The following is a 20,067-nucleotide window of genomic DNA, read 5'->3' on the forward strand; positions in this document are numbered from 1 at the left end:
AAATTTAAGTTGGGTATAGAAAGAAGTTATATGGGTTCAAATAAAATTTCTCAAGACAGTTCCGTTTAGGAGATAAAACCGACTGTTTCGCAATGCAACAAAGTGATAAAACAGTTCTCGTTCTTTACATTTCTTCCTAGCTGCTTGGCCTGTAGTAGGTGTCTGGTTTACCTCTTTATAAAATCAGCATGTAAAAGTATGTACATTGTAACAATGATTACAGTAAGAGCTGGAGAGAGCTTACCACTGCTTGACCTGTGTATTTTGAAATCTCTACCTGAAAAGTTTAAGCAACTTCGGATAAAATAACCATTAACGAAGAATATAACAGCATCACAAGGGTTTCGAGATAAAAAATAACCTGAAGGAAGAGCAGGGATAACGGTATCAGGACGGGAACTAAGCATGACAACCATGTATATAGGAAGAAAGACAAAGGATAGTACTTGCAGCTCCGAATGTGGAAAAAATATTCACTTTAACAAAGGAAAACGAGAAAAGGACGAACATTGCATTGCAATTCAAAGGGTTCAAAAATACGAAATTAGATGAACGCAAAATGTCGCGGACTTTATTTACTGAAGACTTTTGCTTAAATGTAAAGTGTGAATACTTCCGTTGTATTTATTTCATATTACAGAAAATGCAAGCTCACTGTAAAATAATGGCATCCTGCATTCATGCGCAAATTCTACATGCCAATGACATGCCCCAAAATTATCAAATAACTGCAATTAACCAGTACATAATTCTTGGTCAAAAGTTATAAACTTGCAATTGGGTGGGACAAAAACCAAAATTTTGCATCAATTCTGAGACAAAATACCGACCTTTGAGTTTGAAAATTCTAACTCATACTTCTCTAAGCTCTTTTTCTCTTTTTCTAGCACTTGGCGACGGCTAATGGTTGCCGCTGACCCCAAGGCCTAAGTCTGAGGACAGCGGCAGTAGATTTATAGATTGGATGGGACCAACTTAGGAAAAAAAAAACATACAAACCACACCCACCCCGCCCCCCCTCCCCCGCTCCTTACACATTTTATGAAAATATTCTACAATTATTGTGGATTTATAGATTGGACAGCTATAAGCTTTCCCTAATTTTTCTTAACCCCTAATCTCCCCCTAAATTAATAAATAATCATTTATTAATATTACCATAATTCACTGGCTGAAGTGTTCATCGCCCAAAAACCATCCAATTCCCTCAATTGTCCAGAACCAGAGATTCACACCCTCCTCCGTTTACCATATACTCACAATGCCTCACATCGCCATTTCCCATCGCCTCATACTTCTCCCCACATTCTCGCCGAACCCGCTTCCCCTCTGAGAAGCTGAAACATCACCTGCACCTGCATTTGAACATTTTTGATTGATTGAAGCTAATTTCCTCACCGCACCCAGGTTTTTATTTCCCTCACCCATCAAGATTCTTCCGTTTTTGCTCACCACCAACACCGTTTATTGTTTCCGATATTAACACAAAGGTTGATCTTTGCGTTATGTTTTCAAAGTTTGTGGCTTTTTTCTGTTTTTTTACTCACACCCAAATTTTGATAAATCAATGTTTTGATGAAATGTGTTGAAATTTGATGCTTTGGGGGATTTTTTTCAAAAGGGTATTCGTTGAATTGTGAAAAGTTGTTTTCTTTCTTGTTGGTTGATCCAAAAATGCGTCTGAAATGATGTTATTTGTGTTGCAAGTTACAGAAGCTTCTTAGTTTACACTTTGCACAAGGGGGAAATAAAGCGAAGAATGCGAAAAAGGGACTGAATGAGAGGTTCTGTGTTGCCTTCGATCCAGATGAAAAAGTCATTTGCATGGCGGCCGCAACTGATGAGAGATACGGTGATGTCTAAGTCAAGGTCACGTCCAGCGTTGAGAAGACCAACATGGATCCTTGCATTGGTTTCGTTCATCTGTGTTTTTCTGATACTTGCCTACTTCTACTCTCCGAAAAACTCTGCCTCCTGCAATCTGTTTTCTTCTAGTGGCTGTCTGTTTGGAAGGACTCCCCCTAGCCCTGCAAGGGAGCTGACCGATGATGAGACTGCATCGGAGGTTGTAGTTAGGGAGATTCTCAAGACACCTCCTCTTCAATCCAAGAACCCGAAAATTGCTTTCATGTTTTTGACTCCCGGAACTTTGCCTTTCGAGGAGTTGTGGGAAAATTTCTTCCAAGTAAGGCTATGGCTCTTTATGATTTTCATTACTTTTATTTGCCTTTTATTCATCAAAGAATCATATGGATAGATGTATTTGTTGAACTGCATTCAGAAGTTTGGTAGTCTAGCGTCACAATATTAGGCATTTCCTACGGCAGCCATGACTAAGAAGTACTAACTGTAGTTTGAAATCGTACTGCGTAAGGTGTCACGTGGGAGGTACCGCTATGCAATCTCGTGCTATGTAGCGATTTCACATAAGCTATTCGATACTTGCATAGCATAAAATAGTAACAAATAAAATCTATGTACTTGCACCATAACACATAATTTCACAACAATTTCACTTGCAGAATAACCCACCAAAATACATCTAATTCAAGTTCAAAAACACAATACACTTAAAATACAACATTCATTAAACCTTACCACTCTATCCAAAATCACTGTTCAGTCAAGCAACTCTCAGTAAAGAGCTTCAGAAATAAAAAAACTCGCACCACAAACCAGAATCATAAGCCAAATACCGAAACAAAACTAATAAACGTGCTTTGGAGGAGTCAGGCATGGATGAAGGAGGCGTCAGGTCACAGGTGTGGAGGAAGGAGGGGTAATTGGAGGAGGCGCCGCATGGTGAACTGAATCTGGGACTCCGGGTGTAGCCAAGAGGAAGAGGAAGAGGAAAACAAGGATCTTTCCCAAAATCAGCGTTGTTTTGGGTTTAAAATTTAAAAATATATATATTTAAGCCTTGGTACCAATAGCAGAGGTTTCTTAACTAAAATGCTTCAGTAATTCGGTGTAGTTAATGCTCGGCTCTGCAATGTAATTGTATCTCCTGTGACTATAGTTTCGGTTTATCCAGTTAGAATTACTGTCAAATTGGTGCCAGTCTTTTGATCACCTGAGGAAAAGGTAGTTGCTTTAGATTTCTTAGTATGTTAACTCAAAGGGACTTATCGAAAACGTATGTTATTTCAACAGATAGGATAAACATGTGCTTGGAGTTTTCAACACCTTTTTTCTGTGGAGAATATTACCGCCTCTTGAATCCCCATTTATATAAGCTTGGTGTGGAATATATCTCCTAACTTTAGTTGCTGAGATGTTTCGTTATATATAGTGAACAACTAATTCAATGTCTAACAAAAATGACATGGTTTTTCTAGGGCCACGAAGACAAATTTACCGTTTATGTACATGCATCCAAGGAAAAACCAGTACATGCGAGCCGGTATTTTGCTGACAGAGACATACATAGTGAACAGGTATGCAGAGCCTCTCGGATAATGCTTGCAGTACAGTATTATTTTTTTTCCTGACCAAAACACATGGTTTTCTTTAAAGATGCCATTAATCTTAAATTCTCAGGTCGTTTGGGGAAAATTTTCGATGGTTGAGGCAGAGAAGAGACTTTTGGCAAATGCACTTTTAGACCCCGACAACCAACATTTTGTCTTGCTGTCTGATAGGTCATTGCATTGAAACAACTTTTGCAATGAGGTTCTTCTGACGGAATTTTGCTAGTTCTTCCCATTGATTTTGTTTTATATTTTGGTTTCAGTTGCATACCACTGCATAACTTCGATTATGTATATAACTATCTCATGTACACAAACGTCAGCTTTATCGATTGGTAAGCAAACTATATTTTACAAAAGAAAACCTGATGCAATTCTCAAAATTCTATCCCACTAGTAATTGGGACTTTCTTCATCTACTTTGCTCTATGTCTAGTTTTGTTGATCCTGGTCCGCATGGAACTGGCCGGTATTCAAAACATATGTTGCCTGAAGTTGACAGGAGCAATTTCCGGAAGGGTTCACAGGTAATTCAGCATATACTTTCCATAAAAAGGAAACTTTGAGATTACATATTTGGTTCGGACTTCTGCGTAAGATACACAGCTCTGGAAACAGTTTCAAATCTCGTTGCATTTGTAAAGTTAATTTCTTCTCAGTCCATTGTGTTAATACTGGATGGATGAGGCAAGATAGCACATGAGAAGCTGGATTACTTGCTTTGCAAATATGGTTCTTCGATTTGTAAGATAATTTTTTAATTTTTATTAATCAACTTCACAGAATCAGTAATTGTGCAAACTGGATATGGGAATCTACGCAATCAGTGACCTATGTTAGACATTTAAGCAGTGCAAATTTTAGGTTGGATTCATCTTTTATCTTAGTGCATCATCAGTCAGTATGATTTGATGCAAAATGTTATGTTTAACCGATGGGGGAGATTTTCTTTGTCAGTACCAATATGAAACCAGAAAAAGAAGCCGGGTTACATGTTTCGTAAATATGTCTTTTACAGTGAATTAAACTTCTGTAAGATCAGTTCCAATGAGTATATTTCTGATTCATATAATCTTTTCACCTGTTCCAATTCACCTGAGCTCCTTTCCCCTATCTTTGTCCTAAGTGTACAAATTATTGCAACGTTTGGGTTGGTTTTTCGTTCTTGTGCACATTTATTTGTTTATATTAACGAAACACTGGATCAACAAGAGGAGTTTTGGTATATAACACGCTCATTGGTCAGATGTAGATTTGTGTAAACGCAGTTGATATTTCAAGATATAGGGTTGGATTTAATCGACATTTTTACTGCAGTGGTTCTCTATTAAGCGGCAACACGCAATTGTCATGATGGCGGACAGTCTATACTATACAAAGTTCAAGCTTTTCTGCAGGGTAAATCTCTTCTTTATTGTGATGTGCTTTTGTCAACGTTCATGAGAAGAACTTCCAATCAATCTCTTGCTCATGATGTTTTCTGACTTTCTCAGCCAAACTTGGATGGACGCAACTGCTATTCGGATGAGCATTACTTGCCAACCTTCTTCAATGTCAGCACATTAAACTGTTTGTTTCTTTGCAATTCGAGTTGCATTTTCACTCCCTTTTTAATTTCTTTGCTGCCGCCAACTTTCTTTTTCTTTTCCCATTAATGGTTTTCAGCTGAAAGATCCTGGTGGACTCGCGAATTGGTCTGTAACATATGTCGATTGGTCTGAAGGGAAGTGGCATCCAAGAGCGTTCAGAACTCAGGATGTTACTTATGACCTTCTTAGGAACATCACGGTATGGTCTAGAGAAGTGCATTTTCTTTAACCCTCACTTCATTTTCTTCATTTCACGCTCTCATGTATCGATATTTTCTCATCCATTTCAGTCCATTGCTGAGAGCACGCATATTACAAGCGAAGACAAGGTACAATCTTAACAACCCTTCTAGTGTGGTAACCATACGTAGTCAGTAACACTATGATCACCAATTTTGTATCCCAAATAATGTGTCCGCGGTATGAACGAGCATGTTTGTTTCTAACATGATATCATATCGTATCACCTGCCACGTCATTTGGCGAATAAATTTGACGACCCTTGTACTATTGTTGACTGGTTGGCGTTTACTTGCTGCAGAAGCGAATTCTGAACACTCCGTGCTTGTGGAACGGGATGAAGCGACCGTGTTATCTATTTGCCCGAAAGTTCTATCCAGAAACACTGGGGAAACTGGTTCAGCTTTTCTCCAATTACACAAAAGTCTAAATCCTTTTTGGTTTTTTGGCCATCCAATTGCTTCCTCAGCAGCTCCAGGTCCTGGTATGTATGTCTTATATGGGTTGGATTGGCGGGTTGAGAGGCTGCTGGCTGTTCCTGTAGATTGTTTTGCCTCCTTTCTTTTTTTTTTTTCTTTTTTTTTTTGTTATTTGTGTATTTTAAATTACTGAATTTTACTGAATTTTGAATGAGATTGCATTCAATTTCAGGTTTCTTTTTACTTTCTGTAAAATTAATGAAAATTTGGATTTAGTTTTGAAAAATGGTGACATGTGTAGTAAGGATTAATTATCTTAGTTCGCGGGTTTGAGTCGTGGAAACAACCTATTTGCAAAGCAAAGGGAAGGCTGCATACAATAATCGTTCCTTCACCAACCCTTGCAAAGCAAGGAGCCTTATTGGATTAGGTTCAGCCCCTTTTTTTTTTTTTGGTAACGGTTAGGTCCTCTCTGTTTTAGACATTCTAGTAATTGTACTGACTTTTATTTTGATACAAGTGATTTAGTAAACAACTTACATTCAATCAGTACCGTTCTAAAATTCAATTCTCCTCAATTCAACACCTCGTCAATCCAATTCCACCTATTTTAATTACAAATTAATAAACGAACCATAAATGGAATTCCATCGCTTTTATTTTGTAGTTGTTCAATCAATCGTCATATGCATTGTTTGATTAATTTACATTAATGATGGATAATCACCTACTTATTATTTGAAGTTAGGTCATGAGTTCAAGTCGTAGAAACAACATTTTTGTAAAATAAAGGTAATGCAACGTATGATAGATGTTCATCTCCCGACCTTTGCAAAACAAGGAGCCTTATTGGCTTGAGATTGGCCCAATTTTTGTTTGTTTGTAATAGTTAGGTCCTCTCTGTTTTGGAGGTTTGGCTGGTGTTCTTTCCTAGCTCCTACTGTTGTACCTTGTTTGTTTTCGTTAAGGACCAGTTACCCGCACCCAACATTGATATGTCTCCTTCCCTCACCAATGCCCCTTGGTAATTGTACAGACTTTCATAGTTTAATTCAAGTGAATTAGTAAACAACTTATATTCAATTAGTACCGTTATGGAATTCAATTCTCCTCAATTCAATTTCACCTATTTGGTTGGGTTATTGGTTGTTTGTGGGTCGGATCCTCCTTTTTGGCTTTTTTTTCTTCAGGGTTTTGTGGCTCCTTTGACCGATCCGTGGCGACACCGCCTTCCCTGACTAGATCTGTGGCGGCCTTGCCTTGCTATGCTCATGGTTGTGGCAGATCTCACTTGTGAAGTGGTAATGTTGCAGGTTTAGATGGGTTAATCGTTAGAGACAAGCCAACTGGAGGATTTCGCTTCTCGAATTAGTGTAAATCATTGTAGCTTGTTTGAACCGCATTTCGCAGGTAATGTTTCGGCTTACGAGTGATGTAGCCCCACGTGTGTGCGGTGGTTTTAATATGACATCGTTCTCAGCTATCGTTTAACGTGGTCCTGCTTACGTGATGGTGACATTACATGTACTTCGGCATAAGTTAGTTGCTTCTGCCTTCTTTATGGTAGATTTGTACCGGGTTGTTTATGCTAGTGTGTGCTTTTGTAATAGCCAATTAGGGATTATCATCACTATTTGTTTTGTGCCAATTACCTCCAAATCAAATATGTGATCATTGGAGATTGTGCCCATGTGACAATGTAATTGTTATTGTTATTGGAAAATTGCCATTGTTTCTTGTGAAAAAAAAATTACAAATTAATAAACAAATGATAATGAAATTCTACACTTTTAACTTTGTAGTCATTCAATCAATTGTTGTATACATTGTCAGTTCAATTGGCATTAATGATCGATGATCACTTACTTATTGAAAAGGACAAACTTCAAACCATGCCAAGTATCAAAAGATTATAAAAGCTTTCTAAAAGATGCCTTACAAATGACGTATTCGGATAAAAGGACTAAAATGTAATAAATTTTAGAAATTATTATTATCACTTCAAAACTTTCATTCTATACTTCTCATAAATGTATTTTTCTTTCTAATTATGAAAAGTTTAGAATGTCAAATAAGATTTTTTAAATGCTAATAATAATTTCATAAATTTTAAGATAAAACAGTAATTTCTTGATGAGCGTGTCCGTAAAGGGGGAGAAATTGTGTGGACTTGGTTGGACCGCCGAAGGCCTTGTCATTTCCCATCTCGAAGTCACCCATTGCGACTCCGTACTCGCTCTTCAATCGACGGCCCACACTCATCCAGCACCCCTAAACCAATCCCCACCGTCTATTCAAATCCACGAACAGCAAAAGCGCGGCAAATGGAAAAATATCTGCGAGCCAGGAAGTACAAAACGGCACCACCCGGAGCCAGGGAGTCACCCAGTCAGTTTTCTCACTTCGTTGCTGTTGAGAGAGCCTAAAACGCAGTTGTTCATCTCTCTCTCTCTCTCTCGGAGCTCCGTTAGCGTGCTAGGGTTTCTGGGTTTTGTGGGAATGGCGCCGAGGAAACGCAAGACGACTGAGCAAGAAGAAAAGCAGCTGGTGGCTCAGGACTCGGGTCAGCGAGTGACTCGGAGTATGGCTCGGCCAGCTCCGAGTGGGAGCTCGGCTGAGCCACGACCCGTGGCGCCGGCGAGGAAGAAGGCCAAGGGAACTCAGAAGAAGAAAGAGCGGGCGAAGAAGGAAGAGGTGGAGGCGGAAGAAGCGGAAGCTGTGAAGGAAGAGGAGGACAACTCCGGCGAGAGCAAGACGGAGGCCGAAGCAGAAAACGAGAACAAGAAGAAGAAAGGGAAGGAGAAAGTGGAGGCCGAGGCGGAGAACAAGGAGGAGAAAGGGAAAGCGAAAGTGGAGGACGACGGAGCAGGTACGGAGGCTGACGACGACGAGTCGGACAAGAGGACCATTGTGATTGAGCATTGGTTAGGCAATTTTATCCCTCAATCTTTTTTTGGTCCTGTTTGGTTGCCGAGAAAATTTTAGGATACGCACGAAAATGTCATTTCGTATATTGTGCTTGTTGTTGTACTATTTATTATTTACTTTCTTCAGATTACGATTTTGGCTTAGAGAATTTTGACACATTCATACTAGGGGTAAGCTCGATTGGATTTCCTAACCCCCTTTCGTTCTAGGGTTTGGAATATTTAGGAAATTTGTTGGGGGTACTATAGACTTCTAATTTGCAAAAAGCAACAAGGATTGGATTAATTTAGCTAAAAGCTAAGGAGGATTTGTAGATGGGGTGGTGGGTCTAGTGGAAAAATTGTTAATTTACTCTGTGTGCAAGCCTTTTGACTGTCTGTTTTAATAGCTATTCGAGGGACATGTGGTTTAACTTAGTATCCAGGATGCATGAACTGGTGATGAAATTAGGGTCTCTTGGTCATTAAACTGCACGCAGTTGTTGATTTAGCAGTACAATCGTTGCAGGAGTCTGTAGATTCTTTGGGAGAGCTTTTGATTCTATCAATTCTGAAATAAGTGAAAGTAGTTATGAATTCGATTGTCGTGGTATCACAATCCAGCTGTTTCATTTTATATTGTTGGAGTAGTTTCGTTGCTGGATAAAAGTTTAAGGAACCTTTGCTCCCATTTGGAAAATGAAAACTATTTGTCGGATTTATCATTTATGCAATAGGATAATCTGTGTTGATGGTTATGGAGTGGCCCAAGCGACTTGGTAGTCATGGGTTTTGATTGCAGAAACAGCCTCGTTTAGAAACAGTGTTATTATTGCGTATGTCTTGCTCTCCCCAAATCCCATATTAGTTAAAGGCTTGTGCTGTCTGCCAACCCTTTTTGTTTTTTTTTTTTTTTTTTTTTTTTTTTTAAGATTATGATGATTGTTTCTTAAGCGTTTAGTCCTTAGTTTTTATTGTGTACGTTTTGCTTCCCCATTTCCCCTGCAATAGCAAGATCGTTGTGTACTTGCAGTTCTTTTATTATCCTTATTGACCGATTTGTTTCTTTTCTCTAGCAAGCAATGCAAGTCATTCAAGGTAAGAGCTGATCAGGTCAAAAATGGTTTGGAGAAAGGTGTTCCTGGCATCAAAGTTCTACTAAACCCTGATAAGGTATACTTAATGAAGGATATTAATGTTTTCCATGGATTCGAGCTTATGTGGATGGAAAGATTTAAAAGAAAGGATTTGGATATATTACAATAACGCTGAATTAGTAGAAAGACCAAAAACATTAGTTTTATGAATTCGAATTGAGTGCATACAAGGAATCACTTGAAACCATAAAGAATCAGGGGATAAACATTGTTTGATACTTATTTATTTTTGACTTTTTGTAGACTTGATGTCCTCCTACAGGATATTGAAAGTAAGTATTAGATCTTAAGCTGTCTGTCTACTATTGTATCCTATAACTCACACAATTATCCAATCTTCACAACATGAGATTAGAATCGTGCAAAACATTTTCTGTTAGGAAAATAGTAAGTACATTTTTAAGACTAATCTGTTTCTTAACCAAGTCGTTTTTCAATCAATTACAGATTTAGGCATTATGGGTGGGTATAAGTAATGATCTAACTATTTCCTTCTTTTTTTTGAATAGCCAAGAAAAGGATGCTTAGAGATACGGGAGGAAGGCGGTGAGACATTCCTCAGTCTTCTGGTAATTCTTTCACCAACATTCTTCTATTCTTGCGAGATTTAATTTGCATGTTTTTAGTCAATAAGTCTTTTCCATTCTGAAAGTCATTGGATAGGAGAGCGAAATAGCCCACTGTTTTTCCAAAAAGGTAGGTTTCAGTTTGAAAAAGGCTAAAAGTGATTGATGATAATTGCTATGAGATAGTTTAAATGCATATTGATGATGAATCTTAACAGGATGCTTATCTTTTCGCAAAAGGAAATATCAATATTCTGAATGATCTTCGATGATGTTCTAAGTAATTTATTTTGGTGAAGAGAGGGTGATCTTCTTTATAATGTTATCGGCTTGTTGAAAAGTAAACAATTTATCCAAGTTGTCATTTATGGGTTTTATTTTGCAGGACATGAAACGACCTTTTCCAAAAATGAAGGCGCTGAACATGGAGGAAGTCATTAGCGATGTAATTGAGAAGATCAAGTGAACAATGTGATATATCGCATTCTAGAGGAGCTTTTGATAGTTGGAGTAACTGTCTTTTTGGGGGTAAACCAAGTTTATTTGGCATTTTAACAGTAGGATGATTACTACTGATCTACATTTGATCGTGCTCATATTTTTGTCTGACAACTGTAAAGTTGCACCTGGTGAGGCCAACGATCTGGATGTATTTTGAAAAGGCTCATGATTCGCCGTTGCATACAAGAGAATGTAGGTTACTGATGATATCGTACTCTTTTTGTTAATGCGTGAATGAAAGTGAGTAGAACTTCGTTGACATCACAATTTATCGATTTCTAATTTCCAATCTTTTATGATTTTATGCTGCATTCATTGTGCATTATTGAAAAAAGCTTCAGATCCATTTATCATCTCAACAAAATTGTTAACACATAAATAAAGTATTATCGTTTTACAAGTAATAAAATTTTCAACAAACCATGGCAAAGCATTCCGTCTCCCTCTCAGTTTTGGGGATTGAAGATGACAAACGATGTTTTGAGATCGTCTGCTTCCGTTAACGATTGATGGCGATCCCCATACTTCCTCTTTCTCCGTTTCTCTTTATGTGTTATAGTACTAGTTGTGTTCTTTATAAAGCCACGAAGAATGAGATGAACCCAATCATCCCAACGCAGAGGAAGCTTGAAGCCAGCTGAGTCGAACCAGAACCCTCACGAGGTGGGGGTGCTGACTTATGCCCAGCAGCATCAGGGGCTGGACTGCGCTTGAACATTTTCGTCAAGGCATCAGCAGCCCCAGCAGCAACCCCACCAGGCCCTGGAGCAGACTTGAATATGTTGTTTAGTGCCGAAGCATCTCCATTCTTTGCTGCATCTGCCACGGGCGCTGGCACCCCCAATTCCTTAATCATTTTGTCCAACTTGCCTTGACCACCAGGGGCCGGAGCATCACCACTCTTTGGTGCATTTGCCGCTTTCCCTGCTGATCCATCGATTTGATTAATGATGTTGGATTTAAGAACTTCGTCTTTGAGCTTGCCGAATTCTTTGAACCCTTCAGGGAGACCTGCTGGGAGGTCCAAGGCTTCAGAGATAGCGGAGCTGAAGAACACGAGCGATAGAGCGAAGACGGGGAGGAGGAGGGGAGAGGCTCCGTGAGTTGTCATGGTTTTCGATTTGAAAATTATGAAGGCTGTTTGATGGCGGTAACGAACCTTCGGAGGTTTTTTTAGTTTTTATAGGCAAGATATGTATGCCAGAGGGATTGTAGTTGGAGAAGACAACCATGAACAATTGAAAATCCAAATTTGGAGGGTCTATTTTTTGTCCTCTCTGTTGCCTCAACTCTCAAACCCCAAATACCAACTTAAACACTTTCTTAAATTACATGTTTATTTTTGAATGTATTGTAAGCTAAATGCTACATGTGCCGTATTTACGACCCTTCCATATTTTTGAAAAAGTTGACTCGTTCTTTTTTATCTTAGACTAATATCATCTCATCTGCACGTGATTCGCTCGTGACCATTGTTCATGTTCTTTTTTTCTATCATTGATTTTTGTTTCTATTTCTCTCTTTGTTTTTGAAAAATGTCAACTAGTTCTTTTTTAAGATTAAATGAATGATGTTTGTTATGCGCGTGCTTTCTATGTGATCGTTTGGTACTTTTTCTTTCTTCTTTTCACATGATCGTTTACTGATGATATCGTAGTTATTTTTGTGTGGTGAAGAGAAATTCGCTCCCAGCCTTTAGGATCCACCAACATCCAAATTTTCTGTGTAATTATAGCAAATCAATCTGTATATAACTCCCCCAAATCCCCACTTGAGAAACCAGAGCTTTGGAAGATAAATAAAGCATTGCTTTCAAAGCAAGAAATAAGGCAAAGCAAGATAAAAAATAAAGATGGAGAACACCAAAACCTCTGTTATCCTCTGCCTTGCCCTCTTCCTTGTCTTCTCTTCGGCCTCGGCCTTTGACATCGTCAAGCTTCTTGAGAAGCAGTCGGAACTGAGCAGCTTCACCAACTACCTCAAGGAGACCAAGCTCGGCGACGAGATCAACAAGCGCAGCACCATCACAGTGTTGGCAGTGGACAACGGGGGCATGTCAAGCATCTCCGGAAAATCCCAAGATGTGATCAAGAAGATCCTGAGCGCACACGTGGTTTTGGATTACTTCGACCAGAAGAAACTGACCAGTTTGGCTGGTTCCAGCAAGGAATCGACCCTAACCACAATGCTCCAGTCCTCTGGCCAGGCCAAGGACCAGCAAGGGTTCATCATTGTCGGTAAGAGCGATGGAGAAATTGCTTTCGGATCAGCTGTCAAGGGCGGCAAGCTCAACGCCAAGCTCGTGAAAGCCGTTGTCTCTCAGCCCTACAACATTTCAGTTCTTCAAATCTCAAATGCGATTGAAATTCCCGACATTTCTGCTGCCTCTAGCCCTGCCGGCTCGCCAAAGTCCTCCGCATCATCAGCTTCTTCTCCATCAAGCAAATCATCCTCTGATGCTCCCAGTCCCTCCGATGACAGTGCCCCAAGCCAATCACCCAAGTCATCAAAGGCACCCTCGCCGTCGGATGACGTTTCATCCCCACCGGTTTCTGGTGATGCTACACCTTCATCCTCACCATCTAGTGATGGACCAACCGGATCATCAAGCTCTGCACCTTCACCGTCTGCTGCTTCACGCGCTGAGATGGCTTTTGGCACCGGAGTGGTGATCATGGGTTTGGCTTCCCTTTTGGTTGCTTAAATTTTCTTCAGTAAATGAGGAGATGAAAAAGAAAATGTAGGAACGGAAAAGATTAAACTTAAAGGGTACATGGTTAGTGGTTTTGTGTGGTAAATGGATAGAACATGTAAGCAGCCTTTGTTTTTATTTAGAAATGCATCAGATACCCTTTAAGTACTTTCTTTTTCTTGTGATTTTTCTTTTTCTGCTTTCTTCTTCACTGGTTTAATCCACAGTTCAGTTCAGTTCCTCTTGATCATTAGCATTTGCATTTGAAAAAATAGTTTGCTTGCAATGCAAGTTAGTTAACATTTGAGACCCTTCAGATCATTATGCACACCCATTTTCTCAAAGCATTGGGCAAGTTAACTAGACTAAAGAGTGCATCTATGCATCATTTTCTCAGGCCTTGAATGAGGGTCCTCAAAACTGTCCTCACCACCGTATGTCCCTGTATATAAGGACCATGGGACTTTCAACTGTCCTTATAATAGAGACTCGTCGGAGTACCCACAAAAATCCCCACATGTAGGGACTCCATAGGAACTCCATAGTGGGGCCCGAGGTTGATTTTGAGTGGGATAAAAACCCCACCCACGTGGGTTGCACATCAGCTTCTCTCTCACCAGGCAACTACGTCAAGCGTGACCCTGCACAACTTTTCTTTTTTTTTTTAACCGATGGGAAACCAATGGTCTAGATAGATTCTTGGGGTTTTTTTTTTAAATTTTAAATTTTAAATTTTCTTATTTTCTTACTGTTTAGACCAATGGCCACAATACTTCAACCAAATTAATAATGATTTTTTTTTTTAATCTTGCAATCCTTACATTTAGGGATTATATTATAAGGGCCTTCCATTGAAAACGATATTTCTTTAGGGACTTGAATATTCCTTTGAAGTCCTCAAAGGTGGTGGTGAAATCCTAAAATAGGACTCTCATTGAGACGCTTGTACCCCATTTAATGAATAAATAAAAGTGCAATTTTTTGCATTATTAAAAGAGTTTTTTTATGAATAAAGACATCGTACTCTTCTTAAAAAATACAAAAAATAAGAGCTACAAAGATTAGAAGCAAGAACAATTGTCAAAGGGTAGTGCTATCTACACATTCATTTTTTTTTTCTCACACATTTCTCTCAATTTTCGATCGTCGGATCGATTGAATAGAAGAGATCAATAGCAAAAAATTAACAAGAGTGCGTGTGAGGTAAAAATAGGTGTGTGAATAACACTATCCTAACCAAAATGTGGTTTCGTCCATTTTTGTGGTTGTGGTGGCCTGGCCATGGGAGAGAAAGGGTATGAGATCGAGTGAGCAATAGGAGTGAGCCCAGCGGAGAAAGGCTTACACAGAGAGAGAGAGAGAGAGAGAGAGAGAGAGAGAGAGAGAGAGAGAGAGAGGAGAGGAGAGTCGATGAAGATGAAGAGATCGAGAGAACAGAGAAGGTTAATTCAGTACAAAGGCTTCCTCTGGTTTAAATTTGTGGTGAGGGATGTGCATGGTGTCTTCCACATTTCTTGAAAGGCCATCGATCCGCGAAGTCCAGCGGAGTTGGTTTCTACCATTTTGCCTTAGTTTGGAATAGGTTCTGAGTTCAAATCTCGTAAAGCAAAAAATTTCTCATGTTGTAGCAGAGACGAATGATTCTGAAGATGGTGTTGCTTTTCATATGGAAACTAGAATGTAGATAGAAGGTATAGCAAATAATCCATTCGTTCAACTCTGAATCATATGAACATTAATAAAACGACTCGAGCAGACAACAAAAATGGCGATTTTGAACATGGCATGTATGTGTATCAGTGTATGTCTATGCCATCAGTTGTAAGAACAGATGGTTTCGTACAACTGATAAAAACAAAATTCTCCGATAGTGTTAATGAACAGTGGCACCTCTAGGGGGCGAGCCTAAGTGGATCACGAGGGAAGAGAGAAGTTTTGCGGATGTTATTCAAACCGCAAAAAAGCATGACAACACGCTCCAGCCCTACTCCGAATCCACCATGTGGAGGTGCACCGTATCTGCAAGAAGCATCATAAGGTTCATTAAGCAGTGTAATCGAGGGATGTCAACTAGTATCGCATGGTTAGGTCAAAACTCAGAAGCCAATTTGTGAAGAGCTTCTAACTTACAACATTTTGAATAAATAATAACAATAACACAGGGAGCAAAAGGAAAGGATACCTGAAAGAATCAATATATGTTGATATCGTCTTCACGTCAATTCCCAATGCCTGTGCACGTTCAGTCAATAACTCTGGAACGTGTACACGCTGTGCTCCAGAAATAATCTCCTCGCCTAAAGGATGGATTACATTTAGTCATGTTACTCCAAAACGGTTTACTGTATACTGGAGTCCCCAAGTACAAAGAGAATAATATATTTTCTATCCAATATACCATCAGGAAATGTCGTCTAACATACCTAAGAATAAAAGACGCTATGAAATACTTATAACTTTCCTAGCTCAGTTAACCCAATATGCATAAAAAATTAACAACTATTTAACAGCTAGATGATGTCTAACATATCTATCGAGCACTGAAGTTGTGAGCTTAAAAAACCAAAATCAAATTAGCAAAATGATTCAGGATACAAATGCAACAGTAATACTGATAGAAACAATGATGGTTTACCTCGAATAAAAACATCAAACGAATTACTGTAAGCGGGATTGTCATGGCAAGGCATTGTGTAGAATGGCCTAACAGCCAAAGGATAGCGGTGCAGTATGTAGAACTCGGTGCCATACCTATAATCGAGTAAAAATCAGTTCAAACATTTATGATGACAACGGAACTTAAATAAAATGAGAACAAACTAAAAATTGGGTAGAACAAGCAAGAAAAATTACTTCTCCAGAACTAGTTGGCCCAATTTTCTCTCATTCTCGGTGTTTAAGTCCCCAAAAGGATCCACTTCAACACCAGCTTCCTGTAAAACACATCAAACTTAGAATATATGGAAGAAATCTTCAATTGAAAGCAGGCCATGCATGTTTCAGATTCCAGACTTTTAGTACTAATAATGGCTCTAGACCATGTGATTCGAGAAACAACTCTGCCAAAGTCTACAACCATGCATTTACTATTTGTTACTCAACTCAGTGGCGAAAAAAGAACGGGTGGAAATACCTTGAGCATCTGAACACCTTCTTCAAATGTTAAACGTAGCGTCTCTGGCAAGTACTGAAAATTTGAGAAATGACAATAATCAGAATCCAAAAACTGTGTGGACATGAAACTGAAATCGTTAGCAACATTTTTTTTTCTATAACTCAGAATATATAGAAAATAAATCTATTGCTTACGCAATGCTTCACTGACCATTCAACACCCAACATATCAAAGTCCAAATACCAAAGACAGCAAAAAATAAATCAGAAGTGCAACCTTTAGCGGTTGGAATGGATACTGCCTTGCCACAGCTTCAAGCTCTTTTGCACAGTTCTTGTTCAAGGAGTCGAACATTGCAACAAACAATGGACCAACAACGTCCATCACCTGAACAAACAAGCATATAATTGCTCCGTGAATTAACATCCACCATCATATGGGGGGATACTGGTAAACAAATGCCTAAAAATTATAATTCTACCTCAGAATAGTGCCTCTTGATCTCCATTTCAACATCAAGACCGGTGAACTCACACAAATGCCTATGGGTAAAGGAGTCCTCAGCTCTAAAAACAGGACCAATCTCGAAAATACGGCCGAAGTCACCACATATAGCCATCTGCTTGTGAAGCTGAGGTGACTGGGCAAGGCAGGCCTCTTGACCCTTGTAATTGAGTTTAAAAACAGCAGCACCACCTTCACTTGAACCAGCAATCAGCTTTGGCGAGTGGATTTCAAAAAAGCCTTCGGATATCAAGAACTGCCTGAAGATCTACAGAACAACGCAACCAATTACACATAGCAGTAATATCTTACTACAAGACCCTCCAACTTTGCAAGAGTAACAACTGCAAATGGTACAAAGACTACTCACATTTCCAACTTGACTCTGAATGCGGAATATACCCTGATTTGCCGGTGTTCGCAAGTCAAGAACTCGGTTATTCAAGCGGGTATCCTGATTAACCCGAACGAGTGTTTCTCCGGCCTAAAAACTCATCATACCACCCAATGAATATACACATACTAAGAGAAAGAAAGTCCCAAAATGCTTAACAAAGCTTCAACAACCCAATTCAAAGTAAAACTTGTAATCTTACTACCTGCAACGCCTTTTCGATTTCGACATCACTCCTAGCAGCATCCTCAATGTTAATTGGTAAGACAGCAGCCCTACTCACACAATACAATTTCCTTACTTGAACTTCCACCTGATTAAACCCAACATTTTGATTATAATCACTACGTAATCACTCAGCGAATTAAAGTTTTAATTAAACACAAACCAATCAAAAAATTGAAGAAAAAAACGAAAATCACAAAACCTGCTGCGTGGTGCCTTTAATCTCGACACTAGGAACAGACACGACGCCTTCAACATCGATAATCGACTCTCTGCTCAACCCAGCGACGTACTTCACCATCTGGCGGCTCACGGTGTCAGGCTGCACCGTCACCACGCACTGCACCGTAAACCCCCTCTCTCTGACGACAACAAACGACATCTTATTCCCGACGGCGCGAATCGTCTGCGCCCGGCCACGTATCAGCACGGACTGGTTCTCCAACGCGTCGGTCAGGTTTCCAACCTCGGTCCAGTGGCTGACGTCCTCAGCCGTCTTCGATTGTAGCTCGACCAGCGGGACTTCGCCGTAGTTGGAGGCGAGCGGGTCCTGCTCGTCGACGGCGAGAGAGGGGGCCGCCGCGGCCGGGGTTTCTTTCTTGGCTTCTTTCGCGGCTTTTTTGGCGGCTTTTTTCGTAGCGCTTTTGCTTACAGAGGAGGCGTCTTCGGTTGTTGGGTCGGAGGCGACGGGGTTTTGGGATTCCGGTGTCGACATTGGAATCGGAATCGGAGTGTGGAAATTTCAAAGAAAAGAAAAGTACGCAAGAAATTACAGGGGCTTCGAGTGTGGAATGGCAATGAATGTGTCCGTCCGGGGTGCGGGTTTTATATTGGGAAGGGTGGTCTATTTTGGACCGTTGGATGATATCTGGACGGTTCAGGTTTGTAAACAGGTCTCTTCTGTAGGAACGGGTCAAAAACCCGACTGCTAACAAACCGAGGCACTAACACCTGGTTTGGTACTGAGGTGATTCTGAAAAAAGCTGCTATCAAAAAAAGCTGGGAGCTGTTTTTGTGTTTGGTAAACACTCAGCTTCAGCTTTTTTTCACAGTTTTGGATGAAAAAAAGCCAAAAACAAGAAGCTGCAAAACCTAGCTTTGAAAAACCAGCTTTTTTTCACATCTGTTTTACATAAAAGTTTACCAAACACTCTAATACTGCTTTTTTTTTTCAAAAGCACTTTTACAAAAAAGTTTACCAAACACTCTGCTGCTTTATTTCACAGCTGCTTATTCTCACAGCACAGCAGAAGCAACTTTTTTTCAAAGCACAGCAATACCAAACCAGCCCTAAAACAAATGGCGGCCGCATAGGGGACCCCGATGATGACAGGTGGCCCGAAATTTTCCTTTTTTTCTTCATCTCTAAATGAGATATCAAAATTGCCACGTAGGTATACAATAGTAAAAAATGGCAGCAACCTCTCTCCAACCGAACCTTCAATTTCTTAGGTGGTGCTGAGTCACTTGAAGGTAAAGTATTTTGCTGTCAAATTTGACAGCATATGTCAAATTTATTAAATGATATTTTAATAGATTAATATAATATATAATAAATGTTGTTATGTTTTTAAATATTTGATTGGTTACCAACTCCATAAAAAGATAAAAAGCTTATTAAATAACATTATTATTTAACATATCAGGTGGACCAAAATATTGTACAAAATGTCAAATTGTCATATAAGCGCCCCAAACTTTTATTTTTATTTTTAACCAACGATATTATTTACACGAATAAGGAAAAAGTAAGAGGTTAATTACATTAACACCTCTTGAGATTTTTCGTGTTTTCACAAAATCTCTTCACATTTGAGAAATATCACTGACACCTCCTAAGGTTTTAATTTGCCTTCACATAACCCCTTTAAAGACAAATATACCCTTATAATTAATTACTTAAAATAAATTTTTATATAAATAAATAAAATAAGTCTAGAAAAATGTTAAATTAACAAAATTACATGAAACACCATTAAATAAAACAAAAGAACCCCTATGAAGCCATCAACTTATGAGATGCTTCAAGATTGGCATTATTTTCAAAGGATCTCGTCCCCATACTTAAGTCATCATCACAAATAGATCGCAAGAACATTCCAAAAACCCAACAACAATGCTGCACGGACCGGTCGCAGCCTAACACGTTTGCAGGGTGTTTAGTGAAGAAAACCCGCAGACCCAATGCACACCCCATTTTTATATTAATTCGTCCCTCGCTAGCCTCTACAACTGCTTCTTCAACACCGCAGCTTTGGCCACTGCCGTCATATCAAAGTGAAAAACACC

The 20,067-nt window shown here is 39.4% G+C and overlaps 4 protein-coding genes across 4 annotated transcripts; 3 read left to right on the forward strand and 1 right to left on the reverse strand.

Annotated features, from left to right (window-relative positions):
* The first annotated feature begins 1,719 nt into the window (after positions 1-1,719).
* Positions 1,720-6,159, forward strand: LOC103965977 (glycosyltransferase BC10-like). The gene is made up of 10 exons (XM_018652080.2): positions 1,720-2,185; positions 3,339-3,437; positions 3,541-3,641; positions 3,734-3,805; positions 3,907-3,997; positions 4,788-4,868; positions 4,964-5,023; positions 5,136-5,258; positions 5,350-5,388; positions 5,601-6,159. Exons 1-10 carry the CDS (start codon positions 1,778-1,780, stop codon positions 5,727-5,729), a joined length of 1,203 nt encoding a protein of 400 aa, XP_018507596.1. The 5' UTR covers positions 1,720-1,777; the 3' UTR covers positions 5,730-6,159.
* Positions 6,160-8,053: 1,894 nt separating this feature from the next.
* LOC103965976 (methyl-CpG-binding domain-containing protein 10) lies at positions 8,054-11,109 on the forward strand. Its single transcript, XM_009379086.3, has 4 exons — positions 8,054-8,642; positions 9,701-9,797; positions 10,291-10,350; positions 10,733-11,109. The coding sequence occupies exons 1-4, from the start codon at positions 8,218-8,220 to the stop codon at positions 10,811-10,813; spliced, it is 663 nt and encodes a 220-aa protein (XP_009377361.2). The 5' UTR covers positions 8,054-8,217; the 3' UTR covers positions 10,814-11,109.
* A 1,526-nt stretch (positions 11,110-12,635) lies between these two features.
* Positions 12,636-13,787, forward strand: LOC103965978 (fasciclin-like arabinogalactan protein 14). The gene has a single exon (XM_009379089.3). The coding sequence runs from the start codon at positions 12,701-12,703 to the stop codon at positions 13,550-13,552; it is 852 nt and encodes a 283-aa protein (XP_009377364.2). The 5' UTR covers positions 12,636-12,700; the 3' UTR covers positions 13,553-13,787.
* A 1,445-nt stretch (positions 13,788-15,232) lies between these two features.
* LOC103965980 (aspartate--tRNA ligase 2, cytoplasmic) lies at positions 15,233-18,588 on the reverse strand. Its single transcript, XM_009379090.3, has 10 exons — positions 17,981-18,588; positions 17,759-17,866; positions 17,530-17,643; positions 17,137-17,427; positions 16,932-17,042; positions 16,674-16,727; positions 16,394-16,473; positions 16,176-16,291; positions 15,723-15,837; positions 15,233-15,559 (listed from the first exon to the last, which is right to left on the reverse strand). Exons 1-10 carry the CDS (start codon positions 18,491-18,493, stop codon positions 15,433-15,435), a joined length of 1,629 nt encoding a protein of 542 aa, XP_009377365.2. The 5' UTR covers positions 18,494-18,588; the 3' UTR covers positions 15,233-15,432.
* Between the last annotated feature and the right edge of the window lie 1,479 nt (positions 18,589-20,067).

The sequence above is a fragment of a genome, unplaced genomic scaffold, assembly GCF_019419815.1.
Source record: "Pyrus x bretschneideri cultivar Hongxiangsu unplaced genomic scaffold, Pyrus_bretschneideri_v1 Contig15, whole genome shotgun sequence".
Taxonomy (NCBI): domain Eukaryota; kingdom Viridiplantae; phylum Streptophyta; class Magnoliopsida; order Rosales; family Rosaceae; genus Pyrus; species Pyrus x bretschneideri.